At 44.3% G+C, this 16,498-nt stretch overlaps 1 protein-coding gene across 1 annotated transcript in view; it reads left to right on the top strand.

Moving 5' to 3' along the window:
• The window catches only part of LOC123362850 (sodium channel protein type 5 subunit alpha-like), a 121,649-nt gene that overhangs the window by 95,930 nt on the left and 9,221 nt on the right, over nucleotides 1-16,498 (top strand). The window contains exons 22-23 of the mRNA XM_045003356.1: nucleotides 13,565-13,843; nucleotides 14,588-14,645. Coding sequence (XP_044859291.1) covers nucleotides 13,565-13,843; nucleotides 14,588-14,645 — 337 coding nt within the window. The remainder of the gene's footprint in view (nucleotides 1-13,564; nucleotides 13,844-14,587; nucleotides 14,646-16,498) is intronic.

The following is a 16,498-nucleotide window of genomic DNA, read 5'->3' as shown; positions in this document are numbered from 1 at the left end:
GTTCCGCATGGTCTCCCTAGGGACCATTATCCCTTCCTTGGACCCCGGAGACTGGTATGCTGCCCTTGACATGAAAGACGCTTACTTTCACATAGCCATCTTTCCTCCACACAGACGATACCTCCGCTTCGTAGCTGGCCATCGCCATTTCCAGTTTGCAGTCCTACCCTTTGGCCTCTCCACAGCACCTCGAGTCTTCACGAAGTGCATGGCGGTGGTGGCCGCCCACCTCCGTCGCCAAGGGCTCCACGTGTTCCCCTACCTGGATGATTGGCTCCTCAAGGGGGCCTCTTGAGAACAGACCGTGGAACATGTGCAAGTGGCACTGGCCCTGTTCACAAATCTCGGCCTGTTGCTCAATACGGACAAATCCACCCTGGTTCCTACACAGCGGCTGGACTTCATAGGAGCAACCTTGGACTCCACTCGGGCCAAAGCCTGTTTCCCTCAGCCAAGGTTCCTGGCGTTGACGTCCATTGTCCGCAGCCTTCAGGCTTTCCCTACGACCTCGTTCCGCACCTGCCTCACTCTGATAGGACACATGGCGGCGTGTACGTTCGTCACCAAATATGCCAGGCTTCGACTCCGCCCGTTTCAAACATGGTTACATTCGGTGTACCGCCCGGCCAGAGACTCGTTGGACACCCTGGTCACCGTCCCATTGAGTGCACTTCAGTCCCTCGACTGGTGGCTGAACCCCTCCACAGTCTGTGCGGGGCTGCCCTTTCACCCGCCCCAACCAACGCTGTCCTTGACGACAGACGCATCTTCTCTCGGCTGGGGAGCCCACCTAGGTCATCTGCGCACCCAGGGCCTATGGTCACTAGAGGAGCTCTCCCTCCACATAAACGTGCGGGAGCTCAGAGCAGTTCACCTAGCCTGCCAGGCGTTCCGCCGGCCTCTGTCCGGCCGTTGTGTCTCCATCCTTACGGACAACACAACGGCCATGTACTACATAAACAAACAGGGCGGGACTCGTTCCTCCCCGCTTTGTGCAGAGGCCATCCGCTTGTGGGAAATTTGCCTGGCTCATGCGATCGACCTGGTGGCCTCCTTTCTCCCGGGAGTTCGGAACACTCTCGCGGATCGATTGAGCAGATCCTTCCTGTGCCACGAGTGGTCCATGAGACCGGACATTATCCACGCGATCTTCCGCTAGTGGGGCTTTCCCCAGGTGGACCTCTTCGCGACACGAGCGAACAGGAAGTGCCAAGCGTTCTGCTCGTTCCGGGGGCACTCTCCAGGGTCGATCTCAGACGCGTTCCTCATCCAGTGGACGCACCAACTGCTTTATGCGTTCCCCCCCTTCCCTCTAGTCCACAAAGTTTTGTTGAAGCTCCGGCAAGACGGGGCCCACCTGATCCTGATCGCCCCAGCATGGCCCAGGCAACCGTGGTACTCCACGTTGCTCAGCCTTTTGGTATCCCCACCGATCACCCTCCCCCTCTGCCCGGACCTCATAACACAGGAGCACGGGACTCTTCGCCACCCGGACCTTCCCGCTCTCCACCTCACGGCGTGGCTCCTGCGTGGCTAGACGCCTCTGAGCTACGCTGCTCCGCCCCTGTGCAGCACGTCTTGCTCAGCAGCAGGAAACCTTCCACTCGGTCCACGTACTTGGCCAAGTGGAAGCGCTTCTCGTTATGGTGTGAGTCATGTTCTTTGGTGCCCATGGAGGTTCCCGTTCCGGCCATTTTGGACTACCTGTGGTTCCTTAAGCAACAAGGCCTTGCTATTTCTTCCCTGAAAGTGCACTTAGCGGCCATATCCGCCTTCCACCCTGGCGAACGTGGGCACTCAGTGTTCTCTGACCCGGTGGTGATTAGATTCCGCAGGGGGCTGGAACGCCTCTACCCTCCGGTCCGTCGCCCCGCCCCTACCTGGGACCTCAATCTGGTACTGACCAGGCTCATGGGGCCACCCTTTGAGCCGCTGGCAACCTGTTCTCTTCTCTACCTTTCGTGGAAGACGGTTTTTCTGGTTGCCATTACTTCGGCCCGCAGGGTCTCCGAGCTCCGGGCCCTGACTGTAGACCCTCCTTACACGGTCTTTCATAAAGACAAAGTGCAGCTAAGGCCACATCCCGCTTTTCTGCCTAAAGTGGTTTTGGCCTTTCATATTAATCAGGACATCTTCCTCCCGGTCTTCTGCCCAAAGCCTCACGCATCTCCACGAGAGCAGCACTTACATTCCTTAGATGTCCGCAGGGCACTTGCCTTCTACATCGATTGCACCAGGCCCTTTCGTAAGTCCCCTCAGCTCTTTGTGGCAGTAGCGGATCGTATGAAAGCCCTCCCTATCTCCACTCAGAGGATTTCTTCGTGGCTCACAACCTGTATCCACACGTGCTATGACTTGGCCCATGTTCCAGCGGGCCACCTCACTGCCCATTCCACGAGAGCTCAGGCTTCCTCGGCCACCTTCCTGGCGCACGTACCGATCCAGGAGATCTGCAGAGCAGCAACCTGGTACTCGGTGCACATGTTTACCTCACACTATGCTTTGGTGCAGCAGTCTAGAGACGATGCCGCCTTCGGTTCGGCAGTTTTGCACTCAGCCACGTCTCACTCCGACCCCACCGCCTAGGTAAGGCTTGGGAATCACCTACATGGAATGGATATGAGCAAGCACTCGAAGAAGAAAAGACGGTTACTCACCGTTGTAACTGTTGTTCTTCGAGATGTGTTGCTCATATCCATTCCACACCCACCCTCCTTCCCCACTGTCGGAGTAGCCGGCAAGAAGGAACTGAGGAGTGGGTGGGTCAGCTGGGGTATATATCCGCGGCCAAAGCGGCGCCACTCCAGGGGGCGCCCAGCCGACCCACTGAGTTGCTAGGGTAAAAGTCTCCGACGAATGTGCACGCGGCGCGCACACACCTACATGGAATGGATATGAGCAACACATCTCGAAGAACAACAGTTACAACGGTGAGTAACCGTCTTTTCCTATACCTATCTATGAAGATGGCCTTTTTAATAGCCATTGCATTGGCAGGTCTTAATGACAGATGCTCTCTTTATAATATTCTTCAAGGATAACATTTCTCTATGTCCACATCCCAAATTCCTTCCTAAAGTACCATCTGGGAATGAACAACAGGGGATGGATCATTTGATTACCTGTTCTGTTCATTTCCTCTGAAGCACTTGGCATTAGCCATGTCAGAAGACAGGATATTGGGGTAGGTGGACCTTTTGTCTGACCCTGTATGGCTGCTCTTATGTTCTTATCTGAGTTTAATATGAACTACACCAGTGGCTCTCAAACTTTTTTCTTGTGACCCCTTTCACATAGCAAGCCTCTGTGTGTGACCCCCCACCCTTATAAATTAAAAACATTTTTTAATACATTTAACACCATTATAAATGCTGGAGGCAAAGCGAGGTTTGGGGTAGAGATTGACAGCTCATGACCCCCATGTAATAACCTTGTGATCCCCTGAGGGGTCCCAACCCCCAGTTTGGCAACTCCTGAACTAGACCATACATTTACCATTTTCCCCCAAAAAACACATAACTCAGGCCAGGAAGCTTCTTTTCATACTTTACATGTCAGAAGAGCACTGGCTTTCTATCTTCATAGGACCAAATTATTTCAGAAGTCTCCTAGACCAGTAGTTTTTAACCAAAGGTGCAAGTGCCCCTGGGATACTCAGAGGTCTTCCAGAGATCTATTCATCTAGATATTTGCCAAGTTTTACAATAGGCTACATAAAAAGCACTAGCAAAGTCAGTACAAACTAAAATTTAATACAAACAATGACTTGTTTGTATTACTCTATCTACTATACACTAAAATGTAAATACAATATTTATATGCTGATTTATTTTGTAATTATATTGTAAAAATTAGAACGTAAGCAATTTTTCAGGAATAGTGTGCTGTGTCACTTTTGTATTTTATGTCTGAGTTTGTACGCAAGTAGTTTTTAACTGACGTGAAACTTGGGGGTACAAGACAAATCAGACTCCTGGAAGGGATACAGTAGTCTGGAAAGTCGAGTCACTGTCCTAGACTATTTGTCTCCTCTGAAGACAGATCTAAGGGTTTCACTGTTTCTACTCAAATACTATCAAAGTGGATTTGGGGATATATCATCACTTGCTATGAGGTTGCCAATGCCTAGTCTCCTGCTTGGGTTCTGGTCCACACTACTAGGTCACAATCAACATCTAGGGCCTTACTTAAGAATGTTCTAGCACTTGAAATTTGCAAGGCCACTATGTGATCTTCAGTACATACTTTCTCCAAACACTACATCATGCCTCTAGATCCGATGTGGTAGTGGGCAGCCCAATTCTTTCATCTGTACTAGACTTTATTCCAAAACTGCTTCTTCCTGGGGGGAGGGATAGCTCAGTGGTTTGAGCATGAGCCTGTTAAACCCAGAGTTGTGAGTTCAATCCTTGAGGAGGCCACTTAGGGGTCTGGGGCAAAAATTGGTCCTGCTAGTGAAGGCAGGGGGCTGGACTCAATGACCTTTTGAGGTCCCTTCCACTTCTAGGAGATTGGTATATTTCCAATTATTACCTTTACCTGTACTGCTCAGAAATCACCTGAAGCAGAGCACACATAGAGATATTACTCAAAGAAGAAGGAACCCTCCCTGTGCAGTAACTGTAGTTCTTCAAGAAGTGTATCCATACTTGGTGCCCCACTATCTGCCCTCCTTCCCCTCTGCTTTGAAGTTTTCTTGGTGGGACTTCGTGGTAGAGAAGAAACATCTGTGCAGCTCTGGATAACCTCGGCATGGGCCACAAAGATGTGTAGTGCATAAGAGTAGGTTCAATCAAAACTGCTAATGAAAATCTCCAGTTGAAGGTGTATGGGACTCTTGCACACCTGAAGTGGAGAACACATAGGAACACATATCTTAAAGAACTACAGTTGCTGCACTGGGTGAGTAACCTTTCCTTCTAGACTTGTGGATCTTTACACAAAGCATAGATATGATAGTCAGAGTTCCCCATTGAGTTCTGATGTCCCTTTGTTAATGGTTAAACCCTTCTGAGGTTTGCAAGGGCCTTCCATTTGTATCTCTTCAACCAACTTTAATGAGGATAATGGATGCCGCCAGACTAGGCTGAGGTGTGACCTTCCTACATCATCATACATTATGGTCTCAGAAAGAGTCTCTTCTACATATAAACATGTTAGAACTGTGAGCAATTCCTCTTGTCTTGTGTTGATCTGACCAGGACAAGGTTGTTCAAGTCATCAACAATACCGCCACCATTTTTTTTCATAGAATAGAATCATAGGACTGGACAGGACCTAGAGAGGTCATCTAGTCCAGTCCCCTGCATTCATAGCATGACTAAGTATTATCTAGACCATCCCTGACAGGTGTTTGTCTAACCTGCTGTTAAAAATCTCCAATGATGGTGATTCCATAGCCTCCATGGGCAATTTATTCTAGTGCTTAAACAACCTGACAGGAAGTTTTTCCTCATGTTCAACCTAAACCACCCTTGCTGCAATTAAAGCTCATTGCCTCTTGTCGTATCCTCAGAGGTCAGTGAGAACTATCTTTCTCCCTCCTTGTAAAAACCTTTTATATATGTGAAAACTATTATTATGTACCCCCTCAATCTTCTCTTCTCCAGACTAAACAAACCCAATGTTTTCAATCTTCCCTTGCAGGTCACGTTTTCTAGCCCTTCAATCATTTTTTTGCTCTTCTGTGGACTTTCTCCAATTTGTCCACATCTTTCCTGAAATGTTGCCACCAGAATTGGATACAATACTCCAGCAGAGGCCTAATCAGCATGGAGTATAGTAGAAGAAATACTTTTTTGTGTCTTGCTTACAACACTCCTACTAATATATCCCAGATTGTTTGCTTTTCTTGCAACAGTATTACATAGTTAACTCATATTTGGCTTATGATCCACTGTGACTCCTAGATCACTTTCTGCAGTACTCCTTCCTAAGCAGTCATTTCCCATTTTGTCTGTGTTCAACTGATTGTTCCTCCCTAAGTGGGGTACTTTCCATTTATCCTTAAAAATCTTAAGCGAATCCACATGTTCCATAGAATCTCTACGGATAGAAATTTCATGCTGTAATAAAAATATAACATTAGAGATCTATTATCGACCACCTGACCAGGACAGTGATAGTGATGATGAAATGCTAAGGGAAATTAGAGAGGCTATCAAAATTAAGAACCCAATAATAGTGGGGGATTTCAATTATCCCCATATTGACTGGGAACATTTCACTTCAGGACGAAATGCAAAGATAAAATTTCTCGATACTTTAAATGACTGCTTCCTGGAGCAGCTGGTACGGGAACCCACAAGGGGAGAGGCAACTCTAGATTTAATCCTGAGTGGAGTGCAGGAGCTGGTCCAAAAGGTAACTATAACAGGACCACTTGGAAATAGTGACCATAATACAATAGCATTCAACATCCCTGTGGTGGAAAGAACACCTCAACAGCCCAGCACTGTGGCATTTAATTTCAAAAGGGGGAACTATACAAAAATGAGGGGGTTAGTTAAACGAAAGTTAAAAGGTATAGTGACTAAAGTGAAATCCCTGCAAGTTGCATGTGCCCTTTTTAAAGACACCATAATAGAGGCCCAACTTCAATGTATACCGCAAATTAAGAAACACAGTAAAAGAACTAAAAAAGAGCCACCGTGGCTTAACAACCATGTAAAAGAAGCAGTGAGAGATAAAAAGACTTCCTTTAAAAAGTGGAAGTCAAATCCTAGTGAGGTAAATAGAAAGGAGCACAAACACTGCCAACTTAAGTGCAAGAGTGTAATAAGAAAAGCCAAAGAGAAGTTTGAAGAACTGCTAGCCAAAAACTCCAAAGGTAATAACAAAATGTTATTTAAGTACATCAGAAGCAGGAAGCCTGCTAAACAACCAGTGGGACCCCTTGACAATCGAAATACAAAAGGAGTGCTTAAAGATGATAAAGTCATTGCGGAGAAACTAAATGGATTCTTTGCTTCAGTCTTCACGGCTGAGGATGTTAGGGAGATTCCCAAACCTGAGCCGGCTTTTGTAGGCGACAAATCTGAGGAACTGTCACAGACTGAAGTGTCTCTAGAGGAGGTTTTGGAATTAATTGATAAACTCAACATTAACAAGTCACCGGGACCAGATGGCATTCACCCAAGAGTTCTGAAAGAACTCAAATGTGAAGTTGCGGAACTATTAACTAAGGTTTGTAACCTGTCCTTTAAATTGGCTTCGGTACCCAATGACTGGAAGTTAGCTAATGTAACGCCAATATTTAAAAAGGGCTCTAGAGGTGATCCCGGCAATTACAGACCGGTAAGTCTAACGTCGGTACCGGGCAAATTAGTCGAAACAATAGTTAAAAATAAAATTGTCAGACACATAGAAAAACATAAATTATTGAGCAGTAGTCAACATGGTTTCTGTAAAGGGAAATCGTGTCTTACTAATCTATTAGAGTTCTTTGAAGGGGTCGACAAACATGTGGACAAGGGGAATCCGGTGGACATAGTGTACTTAGATTTCCAGAAAGCCTTTGACAAGGTCCCTCACCAAAGGCTCTTATGTAAATTAAGCTGTCATGGGATAAAAGGAAAGGTCCTTTCATGGATTGAGAACTGGTTAAAAGACAGGGAACAAAGGGTAGGAATAAATGGTAAATTCTCAGAATGCAGAGGGGTAACTAGTGGTTTTCCCCAAGGGTCAGTCCTAGGACCAATCCTATTCAATTTATTCATAAATGATCTGGAGAAAGGGGTAAACAGTGAGGTGGCAAAGTTTGCAGATGATACTAAACTGCTCAAGATAGTTAAGACTAAAGCAGATTGTGAAGAACTTCAAAAAGATCTCACAAAACTAAGTGATTGGGCAACAAAATGGCAAATGAAATTTAATGTAGATAAATGTAAAGTAATGCACATTGGAAAAAATAATCCCAACTATACGTACAATATGATGGGGGCTAATTTAGCTACAACGAGTAAGGAAAAAGATCTTGGAGTCATCGTGGATAGTTCTCTGAAGATGTCCACGCAGTGTGCAGAGGCGGTCAAATAAGCAAACAGGATGTTAGGAATCATTAAAAAGGGGATAGAGAATAAGACTGAGAATATATTATTGCCCTTATATAAATCCATGGTACGCCCACATCTCGAATACTGTGTACAGATGTGGTCTCCTCACCTCAAAAAAGATATTCTAGCACTAGAAAAGGTTCAGAAAACGGCAACTAAAAAGATTAGGGGTTTGGAGAGAGTCCTATACGAGGAAAGATTAAAGAGGCTAGGACTCTTCAGCTTGGAAAAGAAGAGACTAAGGGGGGATATGATAGAGGTATATAAAATCATGAGTGATGTTGAGAAAGTGGATAAGGAAAAGTTATTTACTTATTCCCATAATACAAGAACTAGGGGTCACCAAATGAAATTAATAGGCAGCAGGTTTAAAACAAATAAAAGGAAGTTCTTCACGCAGCGCACAGTCAACTTGTGGAACTCCTTACCTGAGGAGGTTGTGAAGGCTAGGACTATAACAATGTTTAAAAGGGAACTGGATAAATTCATGGTGGCTAAGTCCATAAATGGCTATTAGCCAGGATGGGTAAAGAATGGTGTCCCTAGCCTCTGTTCAGCAGAGGATGGAGATGGATGGCAGGAGAGAGATCACTTGATCATTGCCTGTTAGGTTCACTCCCTCTGGGGCACCTGGCATTGGCCACTGTCGGTAGACAGATACTGGGCTAGATGGACCTTTGGTCTGACCCGGTACGGCCATTCTTATGTTCTTATTGAATTTTCATCCTATTTTCTTCATTCCATTTCTCCAGCTTGTCCAGATCATTTTGAATTTTAATCCTATCCTCCAAAATTCTTGCAACCCCTCCCAACTTGGCAATGTCCACAAACTTTATAAGTGTACTCTCTATGCCTTTATCTAAATAATTGATGAAGATATTGAACAGAACTAGACCCAGAACTGATTCCGGTGGCACTTCACTCAATATGCCCTTCCAGCTTGACTGTGAATTACTGATGATTACTCTCTGGGAATGGTTTTCCAACCAGTTATGCACCCACATTATAATAGCTCCATCTAGGTTGTATTTCCCTAGTTTGTTTATGAGAAGGTCATGTGAGACTGTATCAAAAGCCTTACTGAAGTCAAGATATACAACATCTACTGCTTCCTCCTATCATTTCAATTTATATTCTGGTTATTTAACAGAATTTGGGTTGAATTTGGGGAGACGCTGCTAACAGAAAGTTATGAGGTCAAAGAAACATAAATGGACAAGGGAAACAAGGTAAAAACTCTTATGTCAAGAAGTGCAACTTCTTTAGGAATGGTGTATACAATATCAGGTGTCCCTGAAAACAGTTCATCTACCATGCCCCCAAGCAGCGCCGAATTGCCACCATAGATGGCGGTCGCAGTCCACGTGCCGTTAGGGTGGCACGCGCGTTTCCACGGTGGCGGCAATTCGGCAGCAGCTTCTGTCTTCAGCCGGAAGATAGAAGCTGTGCCACCGCTGAAAGCTAAACATAGAAGCTGCTGCTGAATTGCCACTGCTGCGGAGATGTGCGTGTCGCCCTAACGGCACATGGACTGCCCCCACTGTCCGCAGCGGCAATTCAGCATGCTGCTTGGGGGCAAAAACACTGGGACTGCCGCCTCTTGTAGATTGCCGCCCCAAGCACCTTCTTGGAATGCTGGTGCCTGGAGCCAGCCCTGAGAAGAAGACATCCAGTTGAAGCTGATTGAAGATCCCTTTTCTGTGGATCCAGAGGAAGTGCCACTAGATTTGCAGTTGGAGGTTATTGAACTTCAATGTTCAGCAGTTTACTGAAATAAGCACAGAAGAAGCAGCCTGTGGCATTTTTACAAAAGTCTGGATGATGAAAAATACAAGAATCTTATTGAAGATGCACTGAAAACGTTCAGCATTTTTGGAAGCACTTACATATGTGAACAAGCATTGTCCATCATGAACATGAATAAAAACAAGCAACGTTCTTCTCTGACTGACGACCATTTGGAAGACATTATGAAAATATCCACTTCAAATATGACACCTGAATACAACAAGCTTGTTACCAAAAAGAGAAGTAATATCTCTCATTAAATTTGCAAGGTAATTATGAAAAGGACAAATGTTTTCTTTCAACAGAACAGGTGTTTTTCATTTTTCCATGATTCATAAAAAAAATTAAAATAATTTTAAAAATGGTTTGCTTTAACTGAAAAATTCTTAATAAAGTATCACTCCACCTCCACCCCCACCCCAAACCTTCCTTTTCAGCCCACAGCTGTTTCAGCAGGGCGGTGCTGGGGAAGGAGGGTTTGTTTCCGCGGTGTGGGCAGCGCTGGGGGGGTTGTGTTTCAGGAGCCTGGGGAGGGTGTTTCAGTGGTGCTGTGGGGGTGGGATTCGGCCCTCAGCTGTTTTCTTTGGAGTAATATGGCCCTCACCGTTTTACAAGTTGTGCAGGCCTGCAATAAAGATAGTATCTGTCCACAAGGGGGTCCTGTGCCTCTATATGGCAAGTAAGGTCTATATAGTAAGCTGTACTCTCTGTATATTACAAATCAGTTGTAATATCCTTGTACTCTATTGACGATAGTTGACCATCCCTCATATCAATTTTTCTCTATCTGTACTATCTATGGAGAATATGAAGTAAGATGTTGCTGTCTTTGATCATAAAATCATAGGTCTGGAAGAGACCTCAAGAGGTCTTCTAGTCCAGTCCCCTGCACTCAAGGCAGGACCAAGCATTACCTAGACTATCCCTGACAGGTGTCTGACTTGCTCTTAAAAATCTCCAATGATGGAGATTCCACAGCCTCCCTAGGCAAATTATTCCAGTGCTTAACCACTCTGACAGTTAGGAAGCTTTTCCTAATGTCCAACCTATGCCACCTTGCTGCAATTTAAGCCTATAGCCTTCTTGTCCTATCCTCAGAGATTACTGAGAACAATTTTTTTCCCTCTTGAAAACTGTTATGTCCCCCCTCAGACTTCTTCTCTAGACTAAACAAACCCAGTGTTTCAATCTTCCCTCATAGGTCATGTTTTCTAGACCTTTAATCATTTTTGTCGCTCTTGTCTGGAATTTCTCCAATTTGTCCACATCTTTCCTGAAATGTGGTAACCAGAATTGAGGCCTAATCTGCGCAGAGTAGGGTGGAAGAATTACTTCTTGTATCTTGATTACAATACTCTTGCTAATACATCCCAGAATGATGTTTGCTTTTTTTTGCAACAGTATTACAATCGTAACCCATTATGACTCCCAGATCTCTTTTTGCATTACTCCTCCCTAGGCAGTCTTTTCCCATTTTGTATATGTGCAACTGATTGGTTTTTTTTCCCTATGTGGAGTACTTCACATTTGTCCTTATCGAATTTCATCCTATTTACTTCAGATCATTTTTCCAGGTTTAATCCTATCCTCCAAAGCATTTGCAACCCCTCCCAGCTTGGTTTTGTCTGCAAACTTTGTGTACTCTCTATGACATTATCTAAATAATTCATTAAAATATTGAACTGAACCGGATCCAGAACTGATCCCTGAGGGACCTCACTTGATATGTCCTTCCAGCTTGACTGCAAACCTCTGATAACTTCTCTCTGGGAACAGTGTTCCAACAAGTTATACCCCCATCTTATAATAACTCCATCTAGGTTATATTTCCCTGATGTATAAAGAGGAAGTGAATTGAAAAGTGATCGACAATTAGACTGTAGCTACTTGTGGTTAATGGTTGGTTGGTTTATGGTGCTTTGTAGCCCATACTGGAAATTATATGAAGTAGGACAAGTAGATGTAAGAAGGTTTCTGGGTGGGGATATAAGGGTAGAATTAAGATTGTAGAATCTTAACTATATATTTTATCCCTGTTTTTATAATCACCCTGTTCTAAAAATGTTGTTTTGAATTAAGATATTTATTTACAACTTTAACACAATCTTAAAGATTTTGTCTGGGAAATTCCATAGTTTCTACAGAAGCTGTATAGAACTTAAAAATTCTTCCTCCCCATGTAATTGGAGCATTTAACCCCAGAAAGTGCAAACTTGAATAGTACAATATTTGCGGTTTCTTTCCATTTTTCCAGATGTGATGAAAGGTGTCTGAAACCTGTAAAGAAACAAATATAAGAAAAACTTGCCTGGGTTTAGAATTTATTATGAATCTTAAATGTTGCTCACCCGAATATAGCGTAAGTTTCATACTACACCTGTAGTCAGTTTGATGCTCCCCCGACTCCTCCCAAAGAAGTCCAGCCTCCCATTTTATCTTTAGATATTTCTTGGGTGTAACACCCAGTGGCCTGCATGACCCCTCTCTTGCAAAATGTCACCTATGGGAAGCCAGCTCACCCTGTTGGCTGTGACCTGTGTGAAGGTAAATATCACCCATATCTTTCTTGTTTGGGGTACAGGATTCCACTCTGAAGTCCATGGCTGCCCTTTACTGGAGATCAAAATTGGGACCAGCAATGAGCAGAAGTTCGATGTCCTAATCAGGACGTGACAGTTTTGCATTTATTGACTCTTGAGATCATTAGTAGAGATTATGCCTTGAAGCACCTAGCCCAGGAGTCGGCAACCTTTCAGGAGTGGTGTGCCGAGTCTTCATTTATTCACTCTAATTTAAGGTTTTGCATGCCAGTCATACATTTTAACGTTTTTAGAAGGGCTCTTTCTATAAGTCTATAATATATAACTGAACTATTGTTGTATGTAAAGTAAATAAGGTTTTTAAAATGTTTAAGAAGCTTAATTTAAAATTAAATTAAAATGCAGAGCTCCCCCAAACCGATGGCCAAGACCTGGGCAGTGGGACTGCCACTGTGTGGGTAATACCAGACAATTACTACACTCTCAAATGAACTCATACAGGAAAATGCTAAAAGACAAAAACACTGCATTACCTGTGGGTGAACACTTCTCACAAAGTGATCACTTTATTTCTGATCTATCAGACCTCCTCCTCAAAGGAAATCTGCACAACACTTTCAAAAGAGAGACCTGGGAGCTTAAATTCATAACTTTTTTAGACATTTATAATCATGGACTGACTAGAGACACTGGATTTATGCTTATTACAACAATCTATAACCCACTAAGAACTCCCACCCTAGCTGCTTCCCCCCACCTTCCTTTGTCACCTGTTGCTGGAGGGATGTTAATGGATCACTTCACCTTGAATGGTCCATTGAAATATATGTTAATTACTTACGCTAAACACTCTGTTACACCTTGTATTTAGCTATGACATTCTGAGTAGGTTTCCCAGACCTGAAGAAGAGCTCGGTATTGGCCCAAAAGCTTGTCTCTCTCACCAACAGAAGTTGGTTCAATAAAATATATTACTTTATATTATCTTGTCCAATAACACATATTACCTTGTCTCTTTAATATCCTGGGACCGTAATGAATAAAACATTGCATACAAGGGACTACTTAGTTTTTCAAAACAGTTGAATGTAGTGAATAGCTATTTAGGGCCATGCTCGTGTCTATAATACCTATTATAATGCCTATAATAACTGTACGCTTTTCTTTCATTTCACTTTTAAGGTGGTTGTAAATGCATTGATAGGTGCCATCCCTTCCATCATGAATGTTCTGCTTGTCTGCCTCATTTTCTGGCTCATTTTTAGTATCATGGGAGTGAACTTATTTGCAGGAAAATTTGAAAAATGCGTTAATTTCACAGAAGAAAATTCAAAATTAAATGCAAATATAAAGAACAAACAGGATTGCACAGCCTATAATGACACACAAAAAATATATTGGACAAATGTTAAAGTCAACTTTGATAACGTTGGTTCTGGTTATCTGGCTCTTCTTCAGGTGGTAAGTTCTGTTTTCTTTTGCTGGTTGGCACAATGGGGTGGTGTCATGGTGCTGATTTCTCACCCACCTTTGTGTAAGGTGGGTAATAGAGGCCCGGCAGGGCCTTCTCTCTCCCTCCAGCCCATGTTCAGACTGGCAATACGGTTAGGCTATGTGGGGCCTCTTACTCTAGTGTACAGATATGTAGGGCCTTGGAGTGATCTACAAACTGATGATGTAACCATTTGAACATACGTTACTCTGATTTGCAGCTCCTGGGAAGATGGTATGTTTATTTTAATTTCATGAAACTCAAGGCAAAACTCTCTCTCTGCCAGAAATGGGAATGGGGAAGACAGCATTAGTGGGCTAGTTCCAATTCCCTGAATCTTGGGATCAACACCTGCCCCAACACAATTTAAACCTGTTGTCAGGCAGCTTTAGTCTGCCACTGAATTAAGGTCCTTAATGGGTCATACACAAGTGGAGGACTGCTATGGCAGAAAATACCTGCAATCTGCATCCTCCCTGTCCTGACATACCCTCTATGCAAGAAGATGGTGGGGTGCAGAGGCCTAGGGCCCATCTGTGTCACAGATATGTCATCAGGGAGATCTCCTCAAACCAGAAGTAAATCTACTGGGCATTTATGGACAGACTGCAGCCCCTTTGCACCAACTCAGTGGCACAAAGATGTTGTAAACAGGCTAAAACATCTGTCCCTGAAAGTTGAATATGATTTTAATGATTTGTCTTTTATTCTAGGCGACATTTAAAGGTTGGATGGACATTATGTATGCAGCAGTAGATGCACGAGGGGTAGGTCATTAAAATTAAATATTTTCCCTGGTGACCATCTCTCCAGTTTTTAGTTGTGTTTGATAATTTTCATACTTATTTGTTTTAAGTGATACAATGTTATAAGTCTTTTCTGTTCATTGCTTTCTTGGTAGTGTCCACTTATAAGACTCCCTGATCTTTATTTCCAGCACCTGATATGCACATTTTACTTGCAAATGACTTGCAATACCATAATTACAGTTAATTGCTACAGTGAATGTTTTAGAGGGAAGCTGCTTTCTGTCAAATTCAAAGCCTACAAAATAACTAGGAGCAATTCAGAGTTGAACTAAAGTGGATGACAACCATTTAAAATAAATTGTCAAATATTATTTTATTTAATATTTATATTTCTGTAACATCCAGAGCCCGAATCAGAATCAAGGCTCTATTGTGTTAGATGCTATCTGAACACAGAAGTCTCATGTACACAGAGAGTGGAAGGGCAGTTCATATACAATGAATTTTTGGGCAATAAGTGGTGCATATTAGATAGTACACACTGATGGCATACAGCTTGTAAACTTGCATCCGACGAAGTGGGCATTCACCCACGAAAGCTCATGCTGCAAAACGTCTGTTAGTCTATAAGGTGCCACAGGATTCTTTGCTGCTTTTACAGAACCAGACTAACACGGCTACCTCTCTGAGCTTGTAAAAATGCTTTCTGATTGAATATGTATCCACGTGTGTAAACAGCTGGGACTTTCTGTGGAGTAAGTGGTCAGCATTCTGAGTGGGTATCCAATGGTGCTTTGCTTTACTGCGGGGCTCTATACATTCTGGGCCTTCTCTTGCTGCACATTTAGAGATACATAGCAGAAGTCAGTCAGAAGTGACTGGAATTCTGGTACTTGGGGTAGGGTTGCCAAAATTCTATTTGCAGAAAATCAAACATCTTTGCCCACCCTTCCCCCAAGGTCACGCACCTGCCATGCCTCCCACTCACTCTATCCCCCCTCCCTCTGTCTGTTGCTCTCCCCCACCCTCCCTTAATCACTCATTTTCACTGGGCTGGGGTAGGTGGTTGGGGTGCAGGCTCTGGCTGGGGCGCAGGCTCTGAGATTAAGCCAGGTATGAGGGGTTTAGGGTGCAGGAGGGGGCTCTGGGCTTGGGGGGGAAAGGGGCTCAGAGTGTGGGAGGGGGCTCTGAGCTGGGGCAGGGAGTTGGGGTGTGGGAGGGGTATAGGCTCTGGGCTGGGGGGTGCAGGCTCTGGGGTAGGGTCAGAAATGATGTTTTCAGGATATGAGAGGGGGCTCTGGGCTAGGTCAGGGGGTGGGGATGCGGGAGGGAGTTTGGGTGTGGGATACATGTACGCAAACGTTAGTCCTCTCTAAGGGCAGGTCCATACTCACCGCGCGGGTCGACGCGGTGAGTTCGACTTCTCGGAGTTCGAACTATCGCATCTGATCTAGACGCGATAGTTCGAACTCCGGAAGCGCTGCGGTCGACTCCAGAACTCCACCACCGCGAATGGCGGTGGCGGAGTCGACCTTGGAGCCGCGGAGTTCGACCCCGCCGCGTCTGGACGGGTAAGTCAGTCGAACTAGGGTACTTCGAGTTCAGCTACGCTATTCGCGTAGCTGAACTTGCGTACCCTAGTTCAACCCCCGCCCTTAGTGTAGACCAGGCCTAAGTCGATTTGCAGTGAACTTAATATACTTTCAAAATGGATTATAGAATACATATCAATTGGCCAGATAGTACACATCAAGATTTTCATCATATTGACACAGGCGGTTAATGAGAAATACTCTTTTGCTTATTCCACATTGTGTCATTTATGTGTACGAAAACATCTAGGCCAAGATTTTCAAAAGCAGGAGAACCTGAAGT

The sequence above is a fragment of the Mauremys mutica genome, chromosome 2 (assembly GCF_020497125.1).
Source record: "Mauremys mutica isolate MM-2020 ecotype Southern chromosome 2, ASM2049712v1, whole genome shotgun sequence".
Classification (NCBI taxonomy): Eukaryota; Metazoa; Chordata; order Testudines; family Geoemydidae; genus Mauremys; species Mauremys mutica.
The sequence above is the reverse complement of the archived record's forward strand: the minus strand, read 5'-3'. Positions and strand labels throughout refer to the sequence as shown.